Source organism: Ambystoma mexicanum, chromosome 7p (genome assembly GCF_040938575.1).
Source record: "Ambystoma mexicanum isolate Mex_15411 chromosome 7p, UKY_AmexF1_1, whole genome shotgun sequence".
Classification (NCBI taxonomy): domain Eukaryota; kingdom Metazoa; phylum Chordata; class Amphibia; order Caudata; family Ambystomatidae; genus Ambystoma; species Ambystoma mexicanum.
Window position 1 is genome coordinate 37,057,573 of NC_090939.1, and position 21,002 is coordinate 37,078,574.

The window sequence follows — 21,002 nt, forward strand, 5'->3', positions numbered from 1 at the left end:
ACAGGTAAGTACTCTGGGTAATTGAACAAGAGATACTACAGTGAGGAGATCAGCTAGAAAAGGCTTAGGGCCAAAGTAAATGGGTCAAAAGTCTTTTACTCAAGATCACACAGTTTAGGGTAGTTCGAAGTAAGGTTTGTGGCACAGATTCCGGACGAGGTTGGTTGGTAGAAAAGTTAGTTCAAAGAGAAGGATAAGCCCTCGGATTGGAGAAAGATTTCAAACAATTTCACCGCGGCTTAGCGAAACGCACAACCGGATTTGCACAGTACCTTAAAACAGAGAGGGGGCTGTAGCTGAGGCAGACGATCCTGGTAGTTCCTGCAGGCTCACGGTTCCTGAAGCGACTGTCGGACTGACCAGAAGTAGGAAGACTGGAGGGTCCTGCACTACCCAGGGAAGAAACCAGCAGCAGCGCCAAACAACGAATAAAAGGTGCGCTCCTTAAAAACCAAGCAGGGTCCGACCTTCCTGGCTATCCGACCCACTGTGATATGATATGATATGGCATTTGTAACGCGCCTATACACAAGTGTTTCAAGGCGCGACCAGGCAGGGGGGGGAAACAAGGGGAGACAGACATCGATCCTACTAGGCCAGGTGTCATTCAGATCGCGCAAGTGCAAAGGGTAGAGGGAAAGTGAAAAGTGTAAGGGGGAAAGGGAGAGGGGAAAGTGCAGTACAGGGCTAATAGCATACAGAAAACAGGATAAATAACAAGGGCCAGCTGGTGGCAAGTGCGAAGTAAGTGCAGACAAGTGCTGGGAAGGGGGGCTGTAGGGATACAAACACAGTCCCACAGTGCAGGGGTTGCCATGGAGGCAGTGCAGGGGAGAGTGGCTGGGCCAAGGACCGAGAACGGTGAGTGGCCCAGTTGAAGATTCAGTGCAGTTTCAGTAGTGTTAGCAGAGGAGAGGGGGAGAGAAAGCGGAGGCAAAGAGGAAGGTTTTGCGGTGCTTCCGGAACCGGAGATGGTTCTCCTCAAGTTTCAGGGAGGCAGGAAGGCTGTTCCAGAGGGAGGCCCCTGCAGCGGAGAGAAATCTTCCCCCAACTCGTTGTTTGGAGAAGCAGCTGACCCTGAGGGAGTTGGAGGCGGATGAGCGAAGAGCTCGAGAAGGAAGATATTTAGGAAGAGAGAGTCGAAGGTATTTTGGCCCAAGGCCCCAGACGGCCTTGTGGACAATGCAGAGGGTTTTGAACTTGAACCTCGCAGTCACTGGGAGCCAGTGCAGTGATTTCAGTCCTGGAGAGATACGGTCCCTGGGCTTGAGGCCAAGGACAAGTCTCGCAGTCCTGTTCTGGATGAATTGCAAAGGGCGGAGAGTAGAGGCGGGCAGATTTAGATAGAGGCTGTTACAGTAGTCCAGCTTCGAGAGAACCAGGGCTCTAGAGACATTGAGCTTCTGGGGGAAGGAGAGGAAAGGAAGGATGCCTCTGTAGCTCTGTACAGCGAATTAGACCAGAGGGTCCTGGCTTGTAGTTTGGGTGAACTGGTTGGTCCCATAAGCTCAAGGGAAGAAGTTTCCTGGAGGATATTTTCTGTCGTCGGATTTGGAGATTCGGACCTGCAGCAGGGCTTCACCGGGTAGTTCAGTCATTGTAGGGGTCCTCTTTTTCCAGTTCCTCATTGGTTCTTTCGTTCCAGTGGCGACTCTGCTCTTCAAGTCCCAGAGACCTGCTTTTTATGCAGTTTTCCCCCATTCATACAGCCTGGCTGTCAATCACACAGCAGGGTGGCTGGCCTGGCAAGGCCAGTCCCCTTAGCTAATCAGACAAGAGTGCGACTTGGGTTACCAATGTAACCCATGGCAGGGGTCCGAAGATCCCTCCCTCACATTCTGCCTACCGAGACTATTAGGCGCCTTAAGGAGGGCTTCTGTGCAGAAGTCTGCGAAAAGACAACGAACAAAGGGGTCATCCCCGGTTTGGCACGCAGAGAAAAACACGAGAAAGACTTTACTAAAAAGAAATGGCGACTAAACCCAGCCGGAACCAAAATAAAATGTATTTGGTCAAGTGGGTTTACTTTCGAGGCTAATATAATTACTAAAACATTACCACATTTATATAATATAATCGCGGTAGAAAAGTTACGGTAGATACCACTCTACCAGCCAAGTCTTAATGTTAAGGGAGCGAAACAAGGCTCCAAGAGGTACAGACAAAAAGTGATAAGAGTTAACCCTTTCCAATACTTCATGTAAGATGGGGTGTACTTGGTCTGTGGTTTAAAGTGACTATATAAAGTTAATGGCAACTTTACCTGTTTCTGGGGGACAGTAGTCAGCCCCAGAAAAATGGGAGTCAGGGGGAAGTCTCAAAGACAACCCTGTGTCACTGCACTGAAGGTGCTGTGTAACACACACAAAAAGTGGTGCACCCTGAGTAGGTGAGGCTCCAGTGCTCAAGATCACACAGAAAGTAGAAATACACATAGCAAAACACATGTAAGAGTGGGGAAAAAAAGGCTCACACTCTTAACAGGTGAACAAAAATAAACCCTAGTAATCCAGCAAAGCTGCTGGGGGACTCTTTAGGTAAGGGAAATCAACCATGTATGAGAATTCTCCCTAACATCTACGCCCCCGGCACCACTATACTGGACTATGGTCATGGAAGAGGCTTGCAGCATATCTTTGCTTGGTGCACCTGTGAGTCACCAAGACGGGAGGAAGAAAACTCCTGACTGTGCAGACCGACACATACACCGTGCACAAATGTAATAAATAAATAAAATAAATACAAACACAGGAGGGAGCGCGCTCCTCTCCCTGTGGGCCCACCGTTAACACTCTGAACTAAGCAGCGCAGGTACAGGACAACTGCTCCAAGGGCATGTGTCTTCCCTGGGAGTTCTTCTAATCACACTACTTTATGAGTGTGGGTCCCAGACTCGCACAACACCTGATGTACCTCTTTACCAGGTTTTTCCAAACACAATTTCACCAGAAGGGGTATGATTCTTCCCTTATGCCACCCAGCATGCCTAGTGTACTCTCCTGCCAGGACTTTCACTTTATAATTCAAAGTTACTTCAATAATGTCCCGGGGGCCCTACTTCCCTGTTCGGGTTTCCCCAATGTTCATGTATTCTTTTTTTCGGTACGCAGTATAACCCTGTAAGCTCCCCAGCAACCCAGACCCTATGCGTGGGCTCACCGTTTCTTGGAGGTAGCTTTGGTTTCCGTCACATCTGATGACTCGGTCTACGGTCAACTGCTAGTTCGGGCAAGCACTGTGCTTGCCCTATTATCTCTGCCACACCAATGGATTTCTCTGGCAGCTCTCTTGGCTCCTGGCATTTTGGCAGCACACCTCCGACTGTTGGGCTTCTTGTGACGACGCTTCCAGTCGCTCTCCGACTCTCCAAAACAGAATGTTTCCTCTGTCTCTCTCAATCCTCGTCGGGTACTGCAAAGGTCTCGGTCTCCGAGCATCTGCTGGGAAAAGTCATTGGGCCTCATTCCGAGTACGGCGCTAACCAATGGCGCTATTAACGCCTTGGTTGACGCCGTACCCGGACCGGCAGCGCCTTGGTGGATGGCGGAATTACCGCCCCATTCCAAGGTTGGCGGGGCGGTAATTCCCCAATCCCCATTTACCCTTCCCCATTCCCATTCTTGCCCCATAGGGCATAATGGGAGTGAGGAAGGCGTTAATTACGCCACCGTAAATTACGGTGGCGTAATTAACATCAAGGTCCCTTAGCGCCATGGTTTTTAACACCTGCTAAAAGCAGGTGTTAAAACCTCCATGGCGCAAAGGGAACTCGGAGTATGGCGGTAAGGGATTACCGCCACCGCTCTCGTTAGCGGTGGCCGCTATCCCTTACCGCCATACTCGGAATGAGGCCCATTCTCTCCTCTCCAGTCTCCAAGCCGATACTTGGAAAAGTAATTCTTCCCGTGTGTCACAGCTGTTGCATCTTTAAAACCCTGCCTCCAGTATGTGTGACGCTGAGGGCCAATCATGTTGTCTCTCAACTAGAATGCGTATCACAGTTCACAATATTTTTCATGGCTCTCCTCTTCTTCATGTCAGTACTTGATGCTGTATTAGTTTTTAAGTATTCAAAAGTTCCAAGTTTCAGCGTTTGGGAGGGAGTTGTTATAATATGCCATTATGTCATGGGGGATGACGGGCTATCCCCAAAAGTAAAATGGGGATACCATTTCTCATCCGATGATGCTTGTCCAACCCTATGAGGGTTGCCTCCCCTCATGTGATCCTCCCTCGCATAGCCACCTCCATGGTCAGGATCAGGTAGCAGCTGCTGTCCCCTGGGCACATGAGGAGAGGCTACCTCAGGGAAAGGAGTGATGACATCATCAGATCTTACACTAAGAACTCAAACTAAAGTGAGAGGGGCATGGTTCTTCAAAGTTTATAAATTGAAGTTCTTTCCCACTTCACCAAAGTTCCAAATTGTGCACAAAATAAACTTCCAATTGGTTTTCAATTGTCTTCCAAGAGTAGTCGGCTTCGCATCAGTTTCAATATATACATATATTTCACAAATCTTACTGTTAGACGGATGACTCCCTCCAATAACCTTTCCATGTCCAAAATGCCAAGGGGGATAATCCTCTCCCATGGTCTTTTCCAGTTCACTGCGTTAGGGGGATGACTCTCTCTCCCTAACCTTTCCACGTCCAAAATGCCAAGGTGGACAATCCTCTTCCCCAAGTCTTTTTCAGGCTTTAATTCACAGTTCCAACAAGATGGGCACCCTGGTATCCTCTTCGGCCAGGGACTGCTGTTTTTCATATGTGGGTCTCGGACCCCTTGATTCGCAGCCACGGTATACTCTCCCACCAGGGTCTACCTCTCTCAGATGGGGGTCCCAGAACCGTTTCTTCAACTTCTTTTGCATGGGTCCTAGATCCTGCGTAATGATTCTTCTGATTTGGACCCCTTCAACATAGTGGGCCTCAATACGACCCTGGCGCGAAGTGTTTAACTGCGCCGTAAAAGGCTGCGGCGCCGTTAAACAATTAGCGCCTTACTACGAGGTCCCTTTGCGGGACCCGACCTTAACGGCTGGTCTACACCAGTACAGTACTGCAATTTGCGGTACCGTACTTAGCACCTTCCCCATTCCCATAGAGCCCTATGGGGCGAAAATGGGAATGGGCTTTGGTTCAATGCGGAATTACCGCCCTGCCAACCTTGGAATGGGGTGGTAATTCCCCCATTGAACCATGGCGGACCCGTTACAACACCGGCACCAACCATGGTGCTAATAACGCCATGGTTTAGTGCCGGTGTTGTAATGAGGGCCAGTGTCTCTTGTTTGGGTCCCAGGCCCTCTTAGCGCGGTTCCTCTTGGATCTTTCAAACTCTCAAGCAGCACCAGCTGGGAATGACTCCATTCCCCTGGCTATAACGTTCATAAGGCCAAAACGGTATGGGTCTTCTCCTTGCCTTTGTCAACCCTTCCCACCTCCCCCCCCAGCCTCATGTTTTCAATCTATTCCCTTGCCTGGTGTTCCCAGACTACCCAGTACTAGGACTATGACGATTCATATTGAGGCAGTATTCAAACAAAAGATATTCATTTTGCCACTGCTCTTTAGCTTTGGGGGTATGCCTGGTTCACTAACCTGCCAGGCCTCTCACAAGTCCGTGTTAACCTGCCAGGCCTCTCACAAGTCCGTGTGTAGGGGCTGTTAGGTAATGTGTCTGGCGTCTCAGTGTGGTTACCCGCTCTTGTTCTTTGGGGTTGATTCTATTGTGGGCAGGTGGGGTATTCACTTGTGGTTGGCAGTTGGAGGTGGTGGGGGTGTTTTTTTTTTGGTTATAAATCAAAAGATTATTCCAAGCTACGATTTATGTGTTGATTCAAGCATTCGATGGATAGATGGCAAATAGGCAATTGGCGCTGGAGGCATGCATCCTCCTGAGTTGAATATGCTGGTCTGAAAAATCCAGCCAACATGCGCAGGGTCCTAGCCTTACAGGGAGTGCCATGGTGCTAAGATTCTCTATCTTCAAGAAACGCATCTAATGGGGAGGGTGAATGAGATCTTTGCTAAATCATGGGGCGGGGGGGTCAGGTTCTTATGGGGTATTGATTATTATTCATAGGTCATTGGGGGTTCCGGCCGCTGCATCGTGAATGTAACCGTGAGGGAAGATATGTAATTGTATCAGGAATTTTGGCTTGTCACCTTTGTGAATGTGTATTGCCCGAATGTTGATTACCCTGGATTCTTTGACTCTTTGTGGGTTAAATGTCTGGCTTATTTACACACGCAACTGATTGTAGTTGGTGACTTCAATACGATATTAGAAACACAATTGGATAGATCTAGTCTGGGTTCGAAGCCGCTATCATTCACGGCAAGGGAGATCCATGTGGCTATGGTCAATCTTGGGTTGATGGATTTATGAAGGACTTTACATCCCGAACAAACAGAGTACTCATTCTATTCCTCCGTTCATGATATGAGGTTTAGGATAGATTATATTATGGTGGGACCAGAATTTGTTCATAATTCGCCGAGCTGCCGTATGCTGCCAAGTTCGTTGTCAGATACTTTTTTTCGATTGTGTGGCAGTTTCGGTTAGAGAATTTAGTAATTGCTAGGCCCCGCTGGCTTTTTAAGGGCCATGTACTCTTAGACGTAGTGTACTGGAGCGAGGTGCATGATGCGATTACCTACTTTTTCACCAACAAAGCTGGGTCTCTTGCTACTATTGGAACTCTTTGGGAAACAAACTTCAAGATCTAGTCTAGTGATGGGGGTAGGCCTTCTGGTGATAACGTAGCTGTGATTAGGGTAGCCCTTGACCAGTTCAGGAATGAGGCCGACAGGGAAGTGAGATTTCTTGTGACCCCTCATTTGGTACAGAGATATGAGGAGGGAAGACCGGGAAGGTACTGAGGGGGGAAGAGGGGCCAAACAGACATCCGGGGGATGGCGTGGTGGGACGGACGCTGACCTGATTCTTGAGGTATTTACATTGTTTAACGCTAAAAATAGTATGAAGCCAGAGAAAGTGTGAACCAAGAATCCATGCAGCTCTTTGTTGAGGGTGCTGCGTTGGCAGAACTTAATACTGTTGTTGAGGAATTGCTGGGTACTCCCAGCTCGATTGAGGCTATATTGAAAGCGATTAAAGTTCTCCCAACCTCTAAGGCCATGGGTACTGATGGAATCACTTTGGAGTTTTTTTAATATTATGGCTCCAAGGTGGCTCACTATTTAATCCAAGTATGGAAGGAAGCCCTGCAGTCGGGCTCATTGCCAACTACAATGCATGATGGTGTGATTGCCTTGATTTTAAAGCCTGATAAGGACCCGATGGAGTGTGCCTCCTATAGGCCAATATCCTCATTAATTTGGACACACAAATATTGTCTAAGATATTTCCGGATAGGCTTCTCCCCCTTCCCTCCCTCTACTGTGCACTTGGATCAGTTGAGTTTCATCCTGGGCCGTTTTACGGCACTCAATCTTCAGAGATTATTTGCAGTTCTGGCCCAGATTGATCCTTCTATGCAAGAGATTGGAGCGCTCCAAGATATGGAAAAGGCGTATGACTCTGTTGCATGGGATTATTTGTTTATAGTTCTGAGGAGGGTGGGAGTACAGGCATATTACTTACAATGGCCCTCATTACAACACCGGCGCTAAACCATGGCGCTATTAGCACCATGGTTGGTGCCGGTGTTTTAACGAGCCCGCCATGGTGAAATACCGCCCCATTCCAAGGTTGGCGGGGCGGTTTTTCCCCATTCCCATTTTTGCCCCATAGGGCTCCATGGGAATGGGGAAGGCGGCAATTACAGTAGCGCAAATTGCGGTAACGCAATTGCCTGCGAGGTCCCTTTGCGGGTCCCTACCGTTCAGGTTGGGTCCTGCAAAGGGACCTCGTAGTAAGGCGCTAAGTGGTCAACGGCGCTGCAGCCTTTTACGGCGCCGTTAACCACTTAGCGCCTGGGTCATAATGAGGCCCAAGGTGTTAAAGTCCTGTATTCTGGGGTTACTGAGAGGATAGGCCTCTTGGGCAAACTCTCAGCATCTTTTGCGCTGGGACGGGGGACACGCCAAGGGTGCCCGTTGTCACCACTGTTATTTGCAATTGCCATGGAGCCACTCGCAATTCACTTGAGAACACTTCACACTATAAAAGACCCAGAATATAATTTACCCCTACTCTCACAGGAGGTAGAGGAATTTGGTATAGAGTATCTGGTTTGCGAGTAGACTTGTCTAAATCGATTCGGTTCCCAATAAATGAAGCCACACGGAAACTCCAGGTAGCAGAGCGATTCCGTGCGAAGCAGACGTCCATGCAATACCTGCGGGGTGAAAGTCAGCAGGAATAGATCGCAATTAATGAAAGACAATTACGGCGCTTACTAGGAATCACTTTGGGGTCAAATGAATCTGTGGTCTGCTCTTCCGATTTCCTTATGGGCCAAGTAGCGATTATTAAAATGGTGATCCTCCCTAAGTTTTTGTACCCCTTTCTCAATATCCTATGTGGCCTGGGTCTCAGTTTTTGAAAGAGTTGAGGTTGTGGCTAATAAGGATTGTGTGGGGCCCAAAAACTACCAGAATTAAATGGGAGTCCCTCACGAGTCCGTGGGAGCAGGGTGGGTTTATTGTGTTGGATATTGAGTTATACTTCCTATCCGCTCAGGTGTCATTTGCTTTGTATTGGATGCACTGGTCTTTGCCATTTCCACATGTTCAGATCGGGGGAGGGGGGTCAGTTGTTGAGGTAGGGGGGTGGGATGTTGAGTGAAGAAACTGCATTTTATGGCTTGTACGTAACCACTGTTGGTAGGTAGGTGCTTAAGGATGTTAGCTAGAATCATGGTATTCCTTTTATCTCGTGACTTGTGCATGCACTCTCCATGTTCAATCATTGTAATTGGGGAATTGATTATATTGGGCCTCATTACAACCCAGGCGTTAAGGGTTTAACGGCGCCATCGGCGCCGTTAACTCTTAACGCCTGATTACCATTTTAACGCCTGCTTTTAGCAGGCGTTAAAATGCAAGGCGCTAACCCGCCTTGGTGCTAATTACGGCACCGTAATTAGCACCTTCCCCACTCCCATTATGCCCTATGGGGCAAAAATGGGAATGGGGAAGGGTAAATGGGGATTTACCGCCCCACTCACCTTGGAATGGGGCGGTAAATTCGCCATCCACCATGGTGTAAACAGAGTTTACACCATGGTGGTAAAGTAGGGAACTTACCTCCTGGGTTGTAATGAGGCCCATTGTCTGTGTATTTAAGGTGTGGGGATTGACCAAATACCATGAATGTATATTCATTTGTGTACTCATGATTTGTTGTCCGGTTGGTGAACCGTTATGAATAAAGTTTGCCCGAGTAGCTCTCTCCAATGATAATCGAGGAGGCGAGAGGCTTTCAATACAATGGGCCTCATTACGACCCAGACGGAGGATCATGGTGCTATTATCACCATGGTCCATGCCGGTGTCCGCCATGGCGGAATGGGGAATTACCACCCCATTCCAAGGTTGGCAGGGCGGTAATTCCCCATGCCGCCATGGCCCTTCCCCATTTTTGCCCCATAGGGCTCAATGGGAATGCGCTAAGTACGGTGCAGCACCGTACTTAGCACCAAGGTCCCTTTGCGGGTCCCTACTTTAACGGCTGGTAAAACCAGCCGTTAAGGTTGGGTCCCGCAAAGGGACCTCGTAATTAGGCGATAATAGGTTAACGGCGCTGCAGCCTTTTGCGGCGCCGTTAACCCATTAGCGCCTGCGTTGTAATGAGGCCCAATATCTAGCCTTCTGGTCGGGATCACAACCCAAGACACCCTTCTTCTCCTGAACGGGATAATGGGTACAAGGAATTTTGTTATAGGATCCCTCAGTACTCTGCTGTTTACTCCAAATGTAATATATGTGATTTTGTACCATATGCAGGGCAATGTCTCGCGGGGTGCCCATACTCTTTGCAGTAGTAACACAAGAGGGTTGTGGGTAACTGCTGAGGGAGGAGGGAGGAGGTTGTTGCAGGTAATATAGCTGCATGTGGTTGAAACCTAACACCAATCTTCTCGGGTGATGATGGAAAATGGTCGGAGCACATGTGGCCATCTCTATTCTTCTGATCTATAGCCCCAGGAGATGTCATTTCTCTAGGAACCAGAGATAACAAAGGTATTGGGTCAAATTCTTCTTCTACTTTAGACCCCAGCTCTCCAGTGAAGAGTCAGCGTGTCACTGGAGACATAGAGGGGCTAATGTCTACTCTGGTGGGTGTTATAAAAAGGATTTCCCATACCTGGAGAGTGGGTTGAGTATTTTCGCTTGGTTGTTCAGGGGTTATCATCTCGGAGGATGACTTCAACATTTCCTGGTTCTTCCATCTCCCTAGGCTTGAGCCTTACATATGATGTACTAAGACCCCAGATGGTTCACCCTCTTTTGCTCCTCCCAGCTGGGAACTTTCTTTCTTAAAAGGAGGAGTTTTAGGGTTCTCCGGTCCACCGAAGTGAATAGAGAGTTGGCCCATGTCATCCTTTTCCTGATAGGGACTCACATTCCTATGTACTCATAAGGTCTCATAAACCAACTTCCCCACCAACTCGCCCCTTTGGATCTTAATGGGAATGATGAGAAGTTCAAAAGAAAAACTGTATTTCCTCCCTATGGGACAGAAGAGGTAACAATTGTATCTTTCTTCCTTCGCTACGTGGTCCCCAGGGCATGTATGTGAGAAAGCTAGGGGAAATGGTTATCTGTACATCCAGAGAGATTATAGTCTCATCTCTCACAGGGACCAGGTCAGGACAAAAGATGATGTAAATGTGCCCCTCCACAGTTTTTCTCACCGGAAGAATGGTTTGGGAGTATTAAATGGAAGGTAACCCTCATTCTAAGGTGTGGATTGATCAGTCTCCGGGTCTAGGACCTTATGGGGGGAAAGACGACGTTGGTCATCTCTTTTCCTGAGGTAGCAACCCTGGGGCTAAACGTTTGGTCATCTGCTTTGGTAGTTTTGAGGGTCCCCCAGTCTGTATCGACCAGGTCACATCCCACACTTGACAACATATGTAAGGCGTGCAGAAGTAAGGCACTTGATGCAGGTGGTATGTCTCTTTCCAAAAACTTTTAAGGAAAAGGGGGTGGGAGGAATACCCATATTTCCCCAATACTTAAAGGTGTTTCCCTACCGTGAAATAATAAACTAATGTATCAGTCAGGATGTCAAATGAATATAAGTCTATCATTGTGTCAAAACCCTATTTCCACCCCGTACACTAAGAACTGAAACTAAAGTGAGAGGGAGATGGTTCTTCAAAGTTTATAACCTAAAGTTCTTTCTCAATTCACCAAAGTTCCAAATGGTGCACAAATAAACTGGCAATTGGTTTCACTTACCTTTCAAGAGTAGTCGTCTTCGCATCAGTTTCAGTAAATATATATATTATTAGGGGGGTGCCTGCTTAACTTTTCCAGGTCCAAAATGCTAAAGGGGAAAGACCAGGCGGAGGAGGGGGACAATCATCTTCCCCTGGTCTTCTTCAGGTTCTTGCAGCATACTGCTACGAGGAAGACGACTCATATGGTAATTCTTATATGGGTCCAGACCAGTCTCGTGTAGTCTGTGGATTTCCCATTCCCACCGACTTCTTTATTCTCACTCCGGTTCCCACTGGGCCAAGGAAGCATTCCTTGGATGCAAGACCCTCTTGCCAACTGCCTTGCATCCCTACCGGGCCTGCCAAAAGCCCCTGTGCCTGTGTTTAGGATCGGTCAGGGATCTGGTTCTCCCAGGGATCGGCTCTTCTGCACCAGTGTCTCGGGTCTGCGCTTCGCTTTCTCTCCTTTGGGAAGCGATTACTGGACCACCTTGTTATCGTTGGGCTAACGCTCTGCTCAAGAGGATGGACATGGAGGTCTCTTCCAGCTTGACATCTTCAGAGCTCCCACGGCTGCTGACCGGCATCCACCTTCCTTCTCATCAGTAACACAGGTTTGAATCTCACACGTTACGCGTGCAGCAGACCTGCAGTCTCCTACGGGTGATCGTCTCCCCTTGTTTAGTCCATTACATAATGTTGCCAGAATTGTCTGGCCTCATTGTGTAAGTTCTTCTTTTTTGCTGGTTCCATCTTCGCGACTATGCAGGACCAACTCATCCCAGTTTTCTTGGGTTTTGGATGTTGAAATTCATCTCAGTACTTTCAGTAAGGTCTATTTTATTGTAACAGTACATGGTCTACTGTGTACAGAGAGGTTGACAGAGGAAAGAGGAGTGTGAGGTTGTGATGTTTTTGTCCGGGCTGTACCCTAGGTGGTCGTCTTTATCCCATCAGGGGGGTCCCTCCCCATTAGATCCTCCAGCATTATACCACCCCCGGGCGGATTATCCGGTAGCAGCCTCACCTCACTGGCCCCATGGGAAGGGACTCACCATAAGGGAGAAGTTACGACATTTAGAGATTTGTCACATTATGCTAATTCGTTGGTAAAAATGCAAGCTAAAAAAAGCTGTGATAAGGTTAAAAAAAAAATCCCCTCGTGGGGGATGTTGGTTGCTCTACTGTGGCCAATGAGACAAGTGAGCACATCTATGGGCCTCATTACGACCCAGGCGGTAAGGGGTTTACGGCAGCGTTAACAGCGCCGACCCTTACCGCCTGAGTACGAGGTCCCTTAGCGCCATGGCGCTTTTAACACCTGCTTTTAGCAGGTGTTAAAATCCATGGCGCTAAGGGACCATGGAGTTAATTACGCCACCGTAATTTACGGTGGCGTAATTAACGCCTTCCCCACTCCCATTATGCCCTATGGGGCAAAAATGGGAATGGGTAAATGGGGATTGGGGACTTACCGCCCCGCCAAGGTCGGAATGGGGCGGTAAGTCCGCCAACTACCATGGCGTAAACGTAGTTTACGCCATGTTGGTAAAGTCACGGCCCAGGCGGTAATTTACCGCCTGGGTCGTAATGAGGCCCTATGTCTGTGATAGACACAGGAAAAAAAAATTGCTAAATATTTTCAATCAAGCATCCCTTGCAATGGCCCAGATAATGTGAATTTAATAATGACTTCTCAACCTATGGTAGATATAGTTACTTTATCAGTGCTGGAGACCATAGTATATTCCGCCGTGTCCCATGGGGAAAACTCTTCCTTGACACCAACTGACAATAACTCACTTCTTAATTTGCTATAGTCTGCAACTGGAGTATTTTGGTTTTCTATTACATAGCTCCCCTATTCAGCAGGCTGATATCGCTAGTAACATCATTGGTTTCAGATTTATTTCAATTGCCGGATTTAGTTAAAATTGTTGATGATTTAGAGGAGCAGAATAAGTATACATCTTCATTTCGCTCCGAGCCGGGGTCAGCATGCGATGAACAGATGGAGATGCTTACGAACATCTCCAAGAAACATATGATCTTTGTAACGCTGTTGCAAGGATAGTGGATGTTAATCTTGAAAACGGTATACCTCACAATGATCACCAATGTGAGGAAAGAGGGCATATAGAATCATTGGTCTGTGTGTCGAGGGACGCTTTGCCAAGTGCTACACCTACCACAAAGGGTTCTATTTATATGGGAGGCACAGACGATCCTGTCTCCTTTTCTCCTGTTTGTGCAATGTATATTTCCAACAATTCTCCGATTCCTTTTAAACGTAGAGAGCGTAGGAAAGATACATGTAACAAAAGAAGCACAGCAAAAAGTGGCGACCTTTCTAGTGTATCATGTCCTTATAAGCCTTCATGATTGACAGCGTCTGCATTGGCTAACATCTCATCTAATAACATGGAGTGTATACCTACTGCTAATAGTTTTGATGTGCTTATGCCCCAGATGAACGTAATGAAATCTAAGAACTTGAAGGCCATTCCACTTTGGTGCCTCTTGATAGCTGGCTTTAAAAGTCTACAGCAAACTAAAAGTTGTGGTAATTGATACCAGTACGCTTCACCAACTGAAAATTGTCTATTGGATTCCGAAGGGACTCTATATATAACTTTGGATGGGGTTAATGAAGTTACATTTACTATTCCTGTTTCAGATGCTTCTCAGGATGCTACTTCTATGTGGGAAAGGTCCTAAATATGGATCTGGTTTCGGAGGAGAAAGAATTTTGAAGAACTCTACGTGCAATTTGGAGGTTTCCCCCTTGTCTAACCGACAACAAGTTGGGAGGACAATGGACAGTCATCTAGGTGAGAAAGGGGAGCCAATCCCAGAAAACCAGACACAGCCTGCAACAAGTGTTGCGGCGTAAGGAGTATATTCTCATGGGCAAAGGTGGGTACACACAAGTTACAATACAGACACATAATCGTTCACATCACCTTGAAGAGGTGCACAGCGAGCGGAGAAATCGACCAAGTCCCAAGCCTGTGGGTATCAGCTCTAACCAATCACAACTTAGAATCCCAGGGGTGGATGGCAAGAACCAATGGTAAGCCTACTACTCGGCAACAATGTGATAGCTTCTTGGGGATGGAACAGGACAGCCACATGATATGTAAGTGGCAGTAGAATAACTTGGTGATCAAATAGGATATCGAACTCAACTCACACTGGTTGGGTTTCTGGAGAAGGGCCCAAGGGACGACGCCAGTCATACAAAACTGGCTTGCCCGCCACGGAACAACAAGATATATCAGAATCTTCCAGTGTTATTGTATGGATCACTGTTGGTTTAATTTGCAATAAACCGCAGCTTGTACTTGCCGCCTGAGTCCTCTGTTTATTATGGGGACGGTGTTGTGCCCTCTCGCTCTGGCATACTTGGGAGTCCCACCAAACAAGGGGCCTCATTACACGGTAGGCGGTAAGGGTTTACCGGTACCGGTATTATACAGGTAAATCCTTACCGCCTTACTACGAGGTCCCTTTGCGGGTTGGGGAATTTAACGCCATCCCGCAAAGGGACCAGGGTGCCAATTACGGTATCGCAATTTGCGGTACCGTAATTAGCGCCTTCCCCATTCCCGTTATGCTCTATGGGGCAAAAATGGGAATGGGGAAGGGCAACGGAGGAAGGAGGAATTACTGCCCCGCCAACCTTGGAATGGGACAGTAATTCCCCTTTCCTCCAAGGCGGTACCGGTAAATTACCGGCATGAACCACCGCCTACCGTGTAATGAGGCCCAATGTCTTTATTAGATAGATGCAATTAGTAAAGTATATGTTGGCAATGTACTTGGCATTCCCACGGGCGCTCGATTAGCTTGTCAAGTCTGGTTATTAGGTAGTTATCGAAGGCCAAGATGGAATTCAGCCTTCGAAAGCGGATGCAGAATCTCCAAGAATCGTCTAGTTTTGCGACGATGACAACAGGTGAGGATAACGGTCTCTCTGGTGGACCAATGGCACCCAGTTTGAACATCTCAACTTCTTCTGTTATGCTTTCCCTACAAACTTCAGGAATGTAGTAGGATTTAAAGTTGACTAGTTTCCCTGGAGGTGTTGTGATGAATGGAAGAAATGTTTCACTGTCCCTAGTTCTTCTGAGAATACCTCGCTGAAGCAAATAAGATCACTTTTCCGTTGTTGACTTAAGAGTGTTGCCATTGTGACAGTAATGGGCTTCAGCAAATGTATGCGATAGCTCTGATCTTTGGCCTCTAGAAGGATGGGGATCCATGTTTCAAGATCTTCTACTGTCTATACCATTTGGAATTCATGTAATCAGAAGTGGGTAAAAATACAAGTACTCTGTAGCCCACAGCAAAGGACCTAGACATAGCACGAGTCGCAAATCTTTTTCCTGAGCTTTTGATAATAGTTAACAATCTCTCCAACTGCCTTCATGTGGTACCTCAATAAGCTGGGGGTTGGGATATGGGTGGGACTGCCTCCTCTCTTTCTCTGCCCACATTTCCTATAACAAACCTCTAAGTTCTCTGCCATTCAATAACTCTAAAGGGGACTAGCCCAATGATGACTGGGGCATTTTCCATACGGCAAAGAGGGCCCAGGGTACCATGAGATACTGATTCTTCGCATCCATTTCCACCAGTATTATTATTATTATACGCTGATGGGTTTGGTTTAAGCATTCCACAAACCCATCTGTCTGGGGATGGTATATGTATGTGTGAAGGGTCTTGATGTTCAAAATGTCCTTCACTGCCTGCTTAAGAGAGGACATGATGGTCGTACCCTGATCATTTAATAGTTCCTTTGGAAAACCTACTCAGGACAGAAAAAAGTATGAAGTCATCTTGTTCCTTAAGGGAAACGGTAGCGTAATCCAAGATTAGCAAGACACAATTATTACCCAGTTTGGAGGGGTCACACTATATCCACAGCTATTTGAGAGAATGGAACCTCAATGATCAGGAGAGGTAGGGGAGCACAGGGTGGTCTCCTGAAAAATTGCACAGGCCTGACTTATCAGCGTAAACGCCTAGCTAGTAAAATGTGATATACATGTGGTCATGGATCTTTCCGACTACCTAGTGCTCTACTGTTAAGTGGGAAACTCCATAAATATCTTCCTATGACACCTAGGAATAACTAGTTGGCTTCTCCTAACTCCTTCTCTTCCCACCTAACCCTGATACAGTAACCCCCCACCCCTTACAAGAAAAAGAAAGGTCTGTTTATGTACACAACAGGGCATTTCTCTTCTGGGATGGCTCTCTCCAATCCCTCTGCATTCTGATAGTTTGTTGCACAAACGATAAATCTTGTGGGGTGGTGGTATCTGCTTTAGACTGGGGATGCTTGTTTTAAGTTACCAGCCCTCCCAAAACAAAGGTCACCTTGATGTATATTGGAATGTCTTTCTACTTCACGCCACTGGGACATCAGAGTTAATCAAGGATTCCCTTGTCGATGCGCACCCATGTCTTTCAGCATTGTGTATCAGTGCCTTCCCCTCTTCCTGGTAGTCTAGGTTAATGATCCGGGACACGTGTCCAGAGTGTTTTGAAGATGGGCTAGACTTGGCTGCTAACATAGTAGCTGCCTTTGGGTGGTGTGATCACTCGGTCGAGTAGAAACTAGTCTCATTTCTTGGCTAGAAATTTTTATGGTGCTTAAACAGGCCAAACCGAATAAATGGGGAGGTAGCACATTCTGTTAGCCTTGCAATTGGTCATTCAGACTCAGGAGGAAAGGTGGCATTCATTGTAACTGACTCAAACAAAACCTAGGCTAAGCTTACCCCAACTATTAGGCCCTATCCCTTAAAGAAAATCACAAAAGGATGTTGTTACAAACCACAAAGTCCAGAATCCTATCATAGCATGAATTTGGTCTCCACCACTTCCAAAAGAAATAAAAATCCAACTGATGTATACAGAGGCCTAGGGCCTTAACGAGTGATGGCAGCTCGCTTCTGACCGTCCCGTGGTGGCTACCTCAATGAGGCTCCTGGACCCATGCATACACCGCCAACAAATAGCCTTAAGTGGCTCTTGTACCTCAGCTTGGGGTCTCACTTCCCACTCTTCGTTTCAGGGCCACTTTACTCGGGAAGTCCTCTCTCCTGCCAGACGATGGAACCTTCTCTGTAGCCCACTGACCCCCGCCATTGGCATTTCACTCCATTCAATCCAGCCTGGGCCCTTCTTCCTTCCACATCACATGGGGATGGTGGTGTCTTTTCCCCTACACCCCATTTTGGGACTCTTACTTTGTTCCCCACCACATTGTGATCTTGCCACTTTGACAGTCTTTTGGCACCAATAGGTTCACCCTGCCCCAGGGACCTTTCTCGCCGCAGCTTGGGGATCTGCTGGGCCCAACCACACTTCAGGTCTTCTCACCCTTGCCCCACCATGGGAGGATAACTTACCCATCACTGGGGCTACTCTTTCCGCAAAGGCAGTAGTACCCCCCCCCCAGGCCAGGACCATGCCAATTGGACAGAATTCAAGTAATCCTCACCACAGGTTCTCATTAACCCAGACTTCCTTCCCTTGGGCCTCATTACACGGTAGGCAACGAGCCATGGCGCTATTAGCGCCATGGCTCATGCCGGTAAAATACCGGCACCGCCTTGGCGGAAAGGGGATTTACCGCCCCATTCCAAGGTTGGAGGGGCGGTAAATCCCCCTTCCACCATTGCCCTTCCCCATTCCCATTTCTGCCCCAAAGGGCTCTATTAGAACGGGGAAGGCGCCAATTACGGCACCGCAATTAGCTCCGAGGTCCGTTAGCGGGTTGGATTTTAACGCATGCAAAAAGCAGGCGTTAAATCCCCCAACCCGCAAAGGGACCCCGTAGTAAGGCGGTAAGGATTTACCGGTACCGGTATTTTACCGGTAAATCCCTACCGCCATCCGTGTAATGAGGCCCATTTTATCTTCAAAACCTCCCTTCTGATGTAGCAACTCCAGCACCATCCACTTTACGAAACACTCCCCCCACGCATGTCCACCTTTATGTTTCTTACATGAGCCGCTTCATTAGGTATTCTCAGAACAGACCACGGGCCTCATTACAATTTTAGAGGCAGGCATGCCCTCAATAAGGGCATGGCTGCCTCCAAAATCATGTCCGGTTCCCCTGAATGGGGAAATACCAGGCCATTCTGAGTATGGAGGGCCAAGTATTTCCTCCTTCAGGGAACCCGGGCACGGTTCTTCCCCAATCGAGCCCTCATAGGGCTCAATGGGAACGGGGAGGGAGCTAACAACGGGCCCATCGTTAGGTCCCTGGTCCCCTCGTGGGGCCCGCTATGGACGTCTGGAAAAACCAGACCTCCGGAGCCGGTCCCGCAAGGGGACCTCGTAATATGTTGCCAGGCGGTGAAAGTGCTCAGAATAAATGCCAAAGTAAGCATTTGCATTCAAAAACCCTGCTTTTAAACAGACATTCTCCTCCCCAATAGGCGTGGACCTGAAATGAACTGAAACATCCAAATAATCAAGAAAATACATTTCTGCACACGCCTGCTTGGTATAGTAGAGGACACGATAAACAAACCTTGCGTTTAAGTTAGGGATTGGTACCTAATTGAAAGCATCATAACAGTATATTGCACTATGCAACAGAAATCTAAAGTGTATCAACAAAATAGACGAGGGTCAGGAGCAGGTGTGAATGTAATATTTGGGAATAAGTTCCTATGTATATAATTCTAACACCAATAGCAAAAAAATGAACGAAGGAGAAACTAACGGGACAATGGCCACCACATTCTCAGTCATCTGCCCAGAAACCAAAAGTACCCGCGTTCCTTAATTTTTCTCTCGCAAACTCCCACAACTGCTGCAAAATGAGAGGATCGTCCGTGCCTAAAGTGAAGCCAGCGAAGTCCTCAAACTCTGTGGCTGTTTCGGGGATGCGGCCCTTTAACGAGAAGGAGACCAGTTTCTCTTTCATTTGTTCTACGGTCAGGGGGGCGGCCATTTCCCCGGTTAGTATTGGCATGTGTAATATTTCTGACACCACAAACATCCACAACTGCCGCACAATCAGAGGTTCGTCCGTGCCTAAAGTGAAGTGAGCGAACTTCCGAAACTTTTCCACCGTTGTGGGGAGTCGGCTGCGCTTTGAGATGGAGACCAGTTTCTCTTTCATTTGCTCTACGGTCAAGGGGGGCAGTGAAGGATTTAGTTTTTCCGACAGCACAAACTCCCACAGCTGCTGCACAATCAGAGGTTCGACCACGCGTAAAGAGGACTTAGCGAAATTCCGAAACTTTTCCATGGTTGTGGGGATGCCGCCGCCGCCCAGCTCTGATAGGGAGACCAGTTTCTTTTTCATTTGTTCTACAGTAAAGGGGTTTGGTGTTAGAGGATTTAGTTTTTCTGACCACACAAACTCCCACAGCTGCTGCAAAATTAGAGGTTCTTCCGTGTGTAAAATGTTGTAGGCGAACATCCGAAACTTTTTAAACGTTCTGGGGATGACGACCCGCGTTGACAGGAAGACCAGTTTCTCTTTCATTTGCTCTACGGCCCGGGTCTCGGATGTTGACCCGGCGCCATCGGTACTCTGGCTGGGGGGCAACCCCACCTTCTCCGGCTTCATCGTGAGCCTCGCCCCTGTCAGCACCGCTTCAGGGAGCGGTCCCGCAGCCTGCCTCTCCGCCGCTATTGCCTTAGCGGCTGCTTCCCACTCCGCCGAGGGCTTGGCGGCTGCTTCCCTCTCTGCCGATGCCTTGCCAGCAGAGGCTAAACTCTCTGCTGATGCCTTGGCAGCGGCTGCCTCCCTCTCTGCCGATGCCTTGGCGGCCGCATCGCGCTCCTTTATGGCCACCAGGTGCTGGCCGCTGATGTACAGGGGCCCTGTGCCCGCCGTGAGCCAGAAAGTGACGGGAGGGGTCAGCTCGAGGCCTCCCAGGTACACGGAGGTGAGAAGGGAGGGACGGAGGGTGGCCACAGGCACTCGCACTACCGAGCCCTGCCGGGTCTCCCCCAGAACCTCCAATACGTGCAGCTCGTCCCGGGCTCCGAGGCCCAGGCTGGCCGTGCGCAGGGTGAGCTGCTCCCTCAGGTCATCGCCGCCCCCTGGGAAGGAGACCTTCCTGTCGCCAGTCAGCACGCAGCCGAAGAGGAAGCTGTGCGTGTGCAGAGGCGCCCCCCTCTCCTTCGCAGCCGCCAGGGACTTCATGTGCAGAGGCGCCCCCCTCTCCTTCGCAGCCGCCAGGGGCTCCATGTGCAGAGGCGCCTCCATCTCCTCCGCAGCCGCCAGGGGCTCCATGTGCAGCACTGGGTCACCGAGACGCTCTGCAAGAAATAGCACGTCAACACTCAGCGCCGGAAGCGGCGCCGCGGGACACGGACTGTACCGGAAGTGAGCGAGTTCTCAAGTTACGAGAGAGAAGATAGTGTCTGATAGTTCCCATGCGAGAAGCGGACCTTAGCAACGTCCCGCCTACTCTCCTTCACGTGACTTTGGCCACATTTTGTCCCCTACCATCACGTAGCGTCTGACGTCATCGTGATTCTCGTGAGCGGAACTGGGAAGGCTTCTGTTCCAAGAGCAGCAGGAATTGACATGCTTTTGGGTGGCTGAGATTAAGATTGGATACCGGGAAAGTTCCTGCAAAACACCATATGGGGA

The 21,002-nt window shown here is 48.5% G+C and overlaps 1 protein-coding gene across 1 annotated transcript; it reads right to left on the reverse strand.

Moving 5' to 3' along the window:
* Positions 1-19,018: 19,018 nt before the first annotated feature.
* LOC138525654 (nucleophosmin-like) lies at positions 19,019-20,762 on the reverse strand. Its single transcript, XM_069635713.1, has one exon. The coding sequence runs from the start codon at positions 20,637-20,639 to the stop codon at positions 19,134-19,136; it is 1,506 nt and encodes a 501-aa protein (XP_069491814.1). The 5' UTR covers positions 20,640-20,762; the 3' UTR covers positions 19,019-19,133.
* Between the last annotated feature and the right edge of the window lie 240 nt (positions 20,763-21,002).

Bases quoted from the DNA above. Each gene is read 5' to 3' on its own strand.
- LOC138525654 (XM_069635713.1), bottom strand. From the start codon at position 20,639: ATGGAGCCCCTGGCGGCTGCGGAGGAGATGGAGGCGCCTCTGCACATG.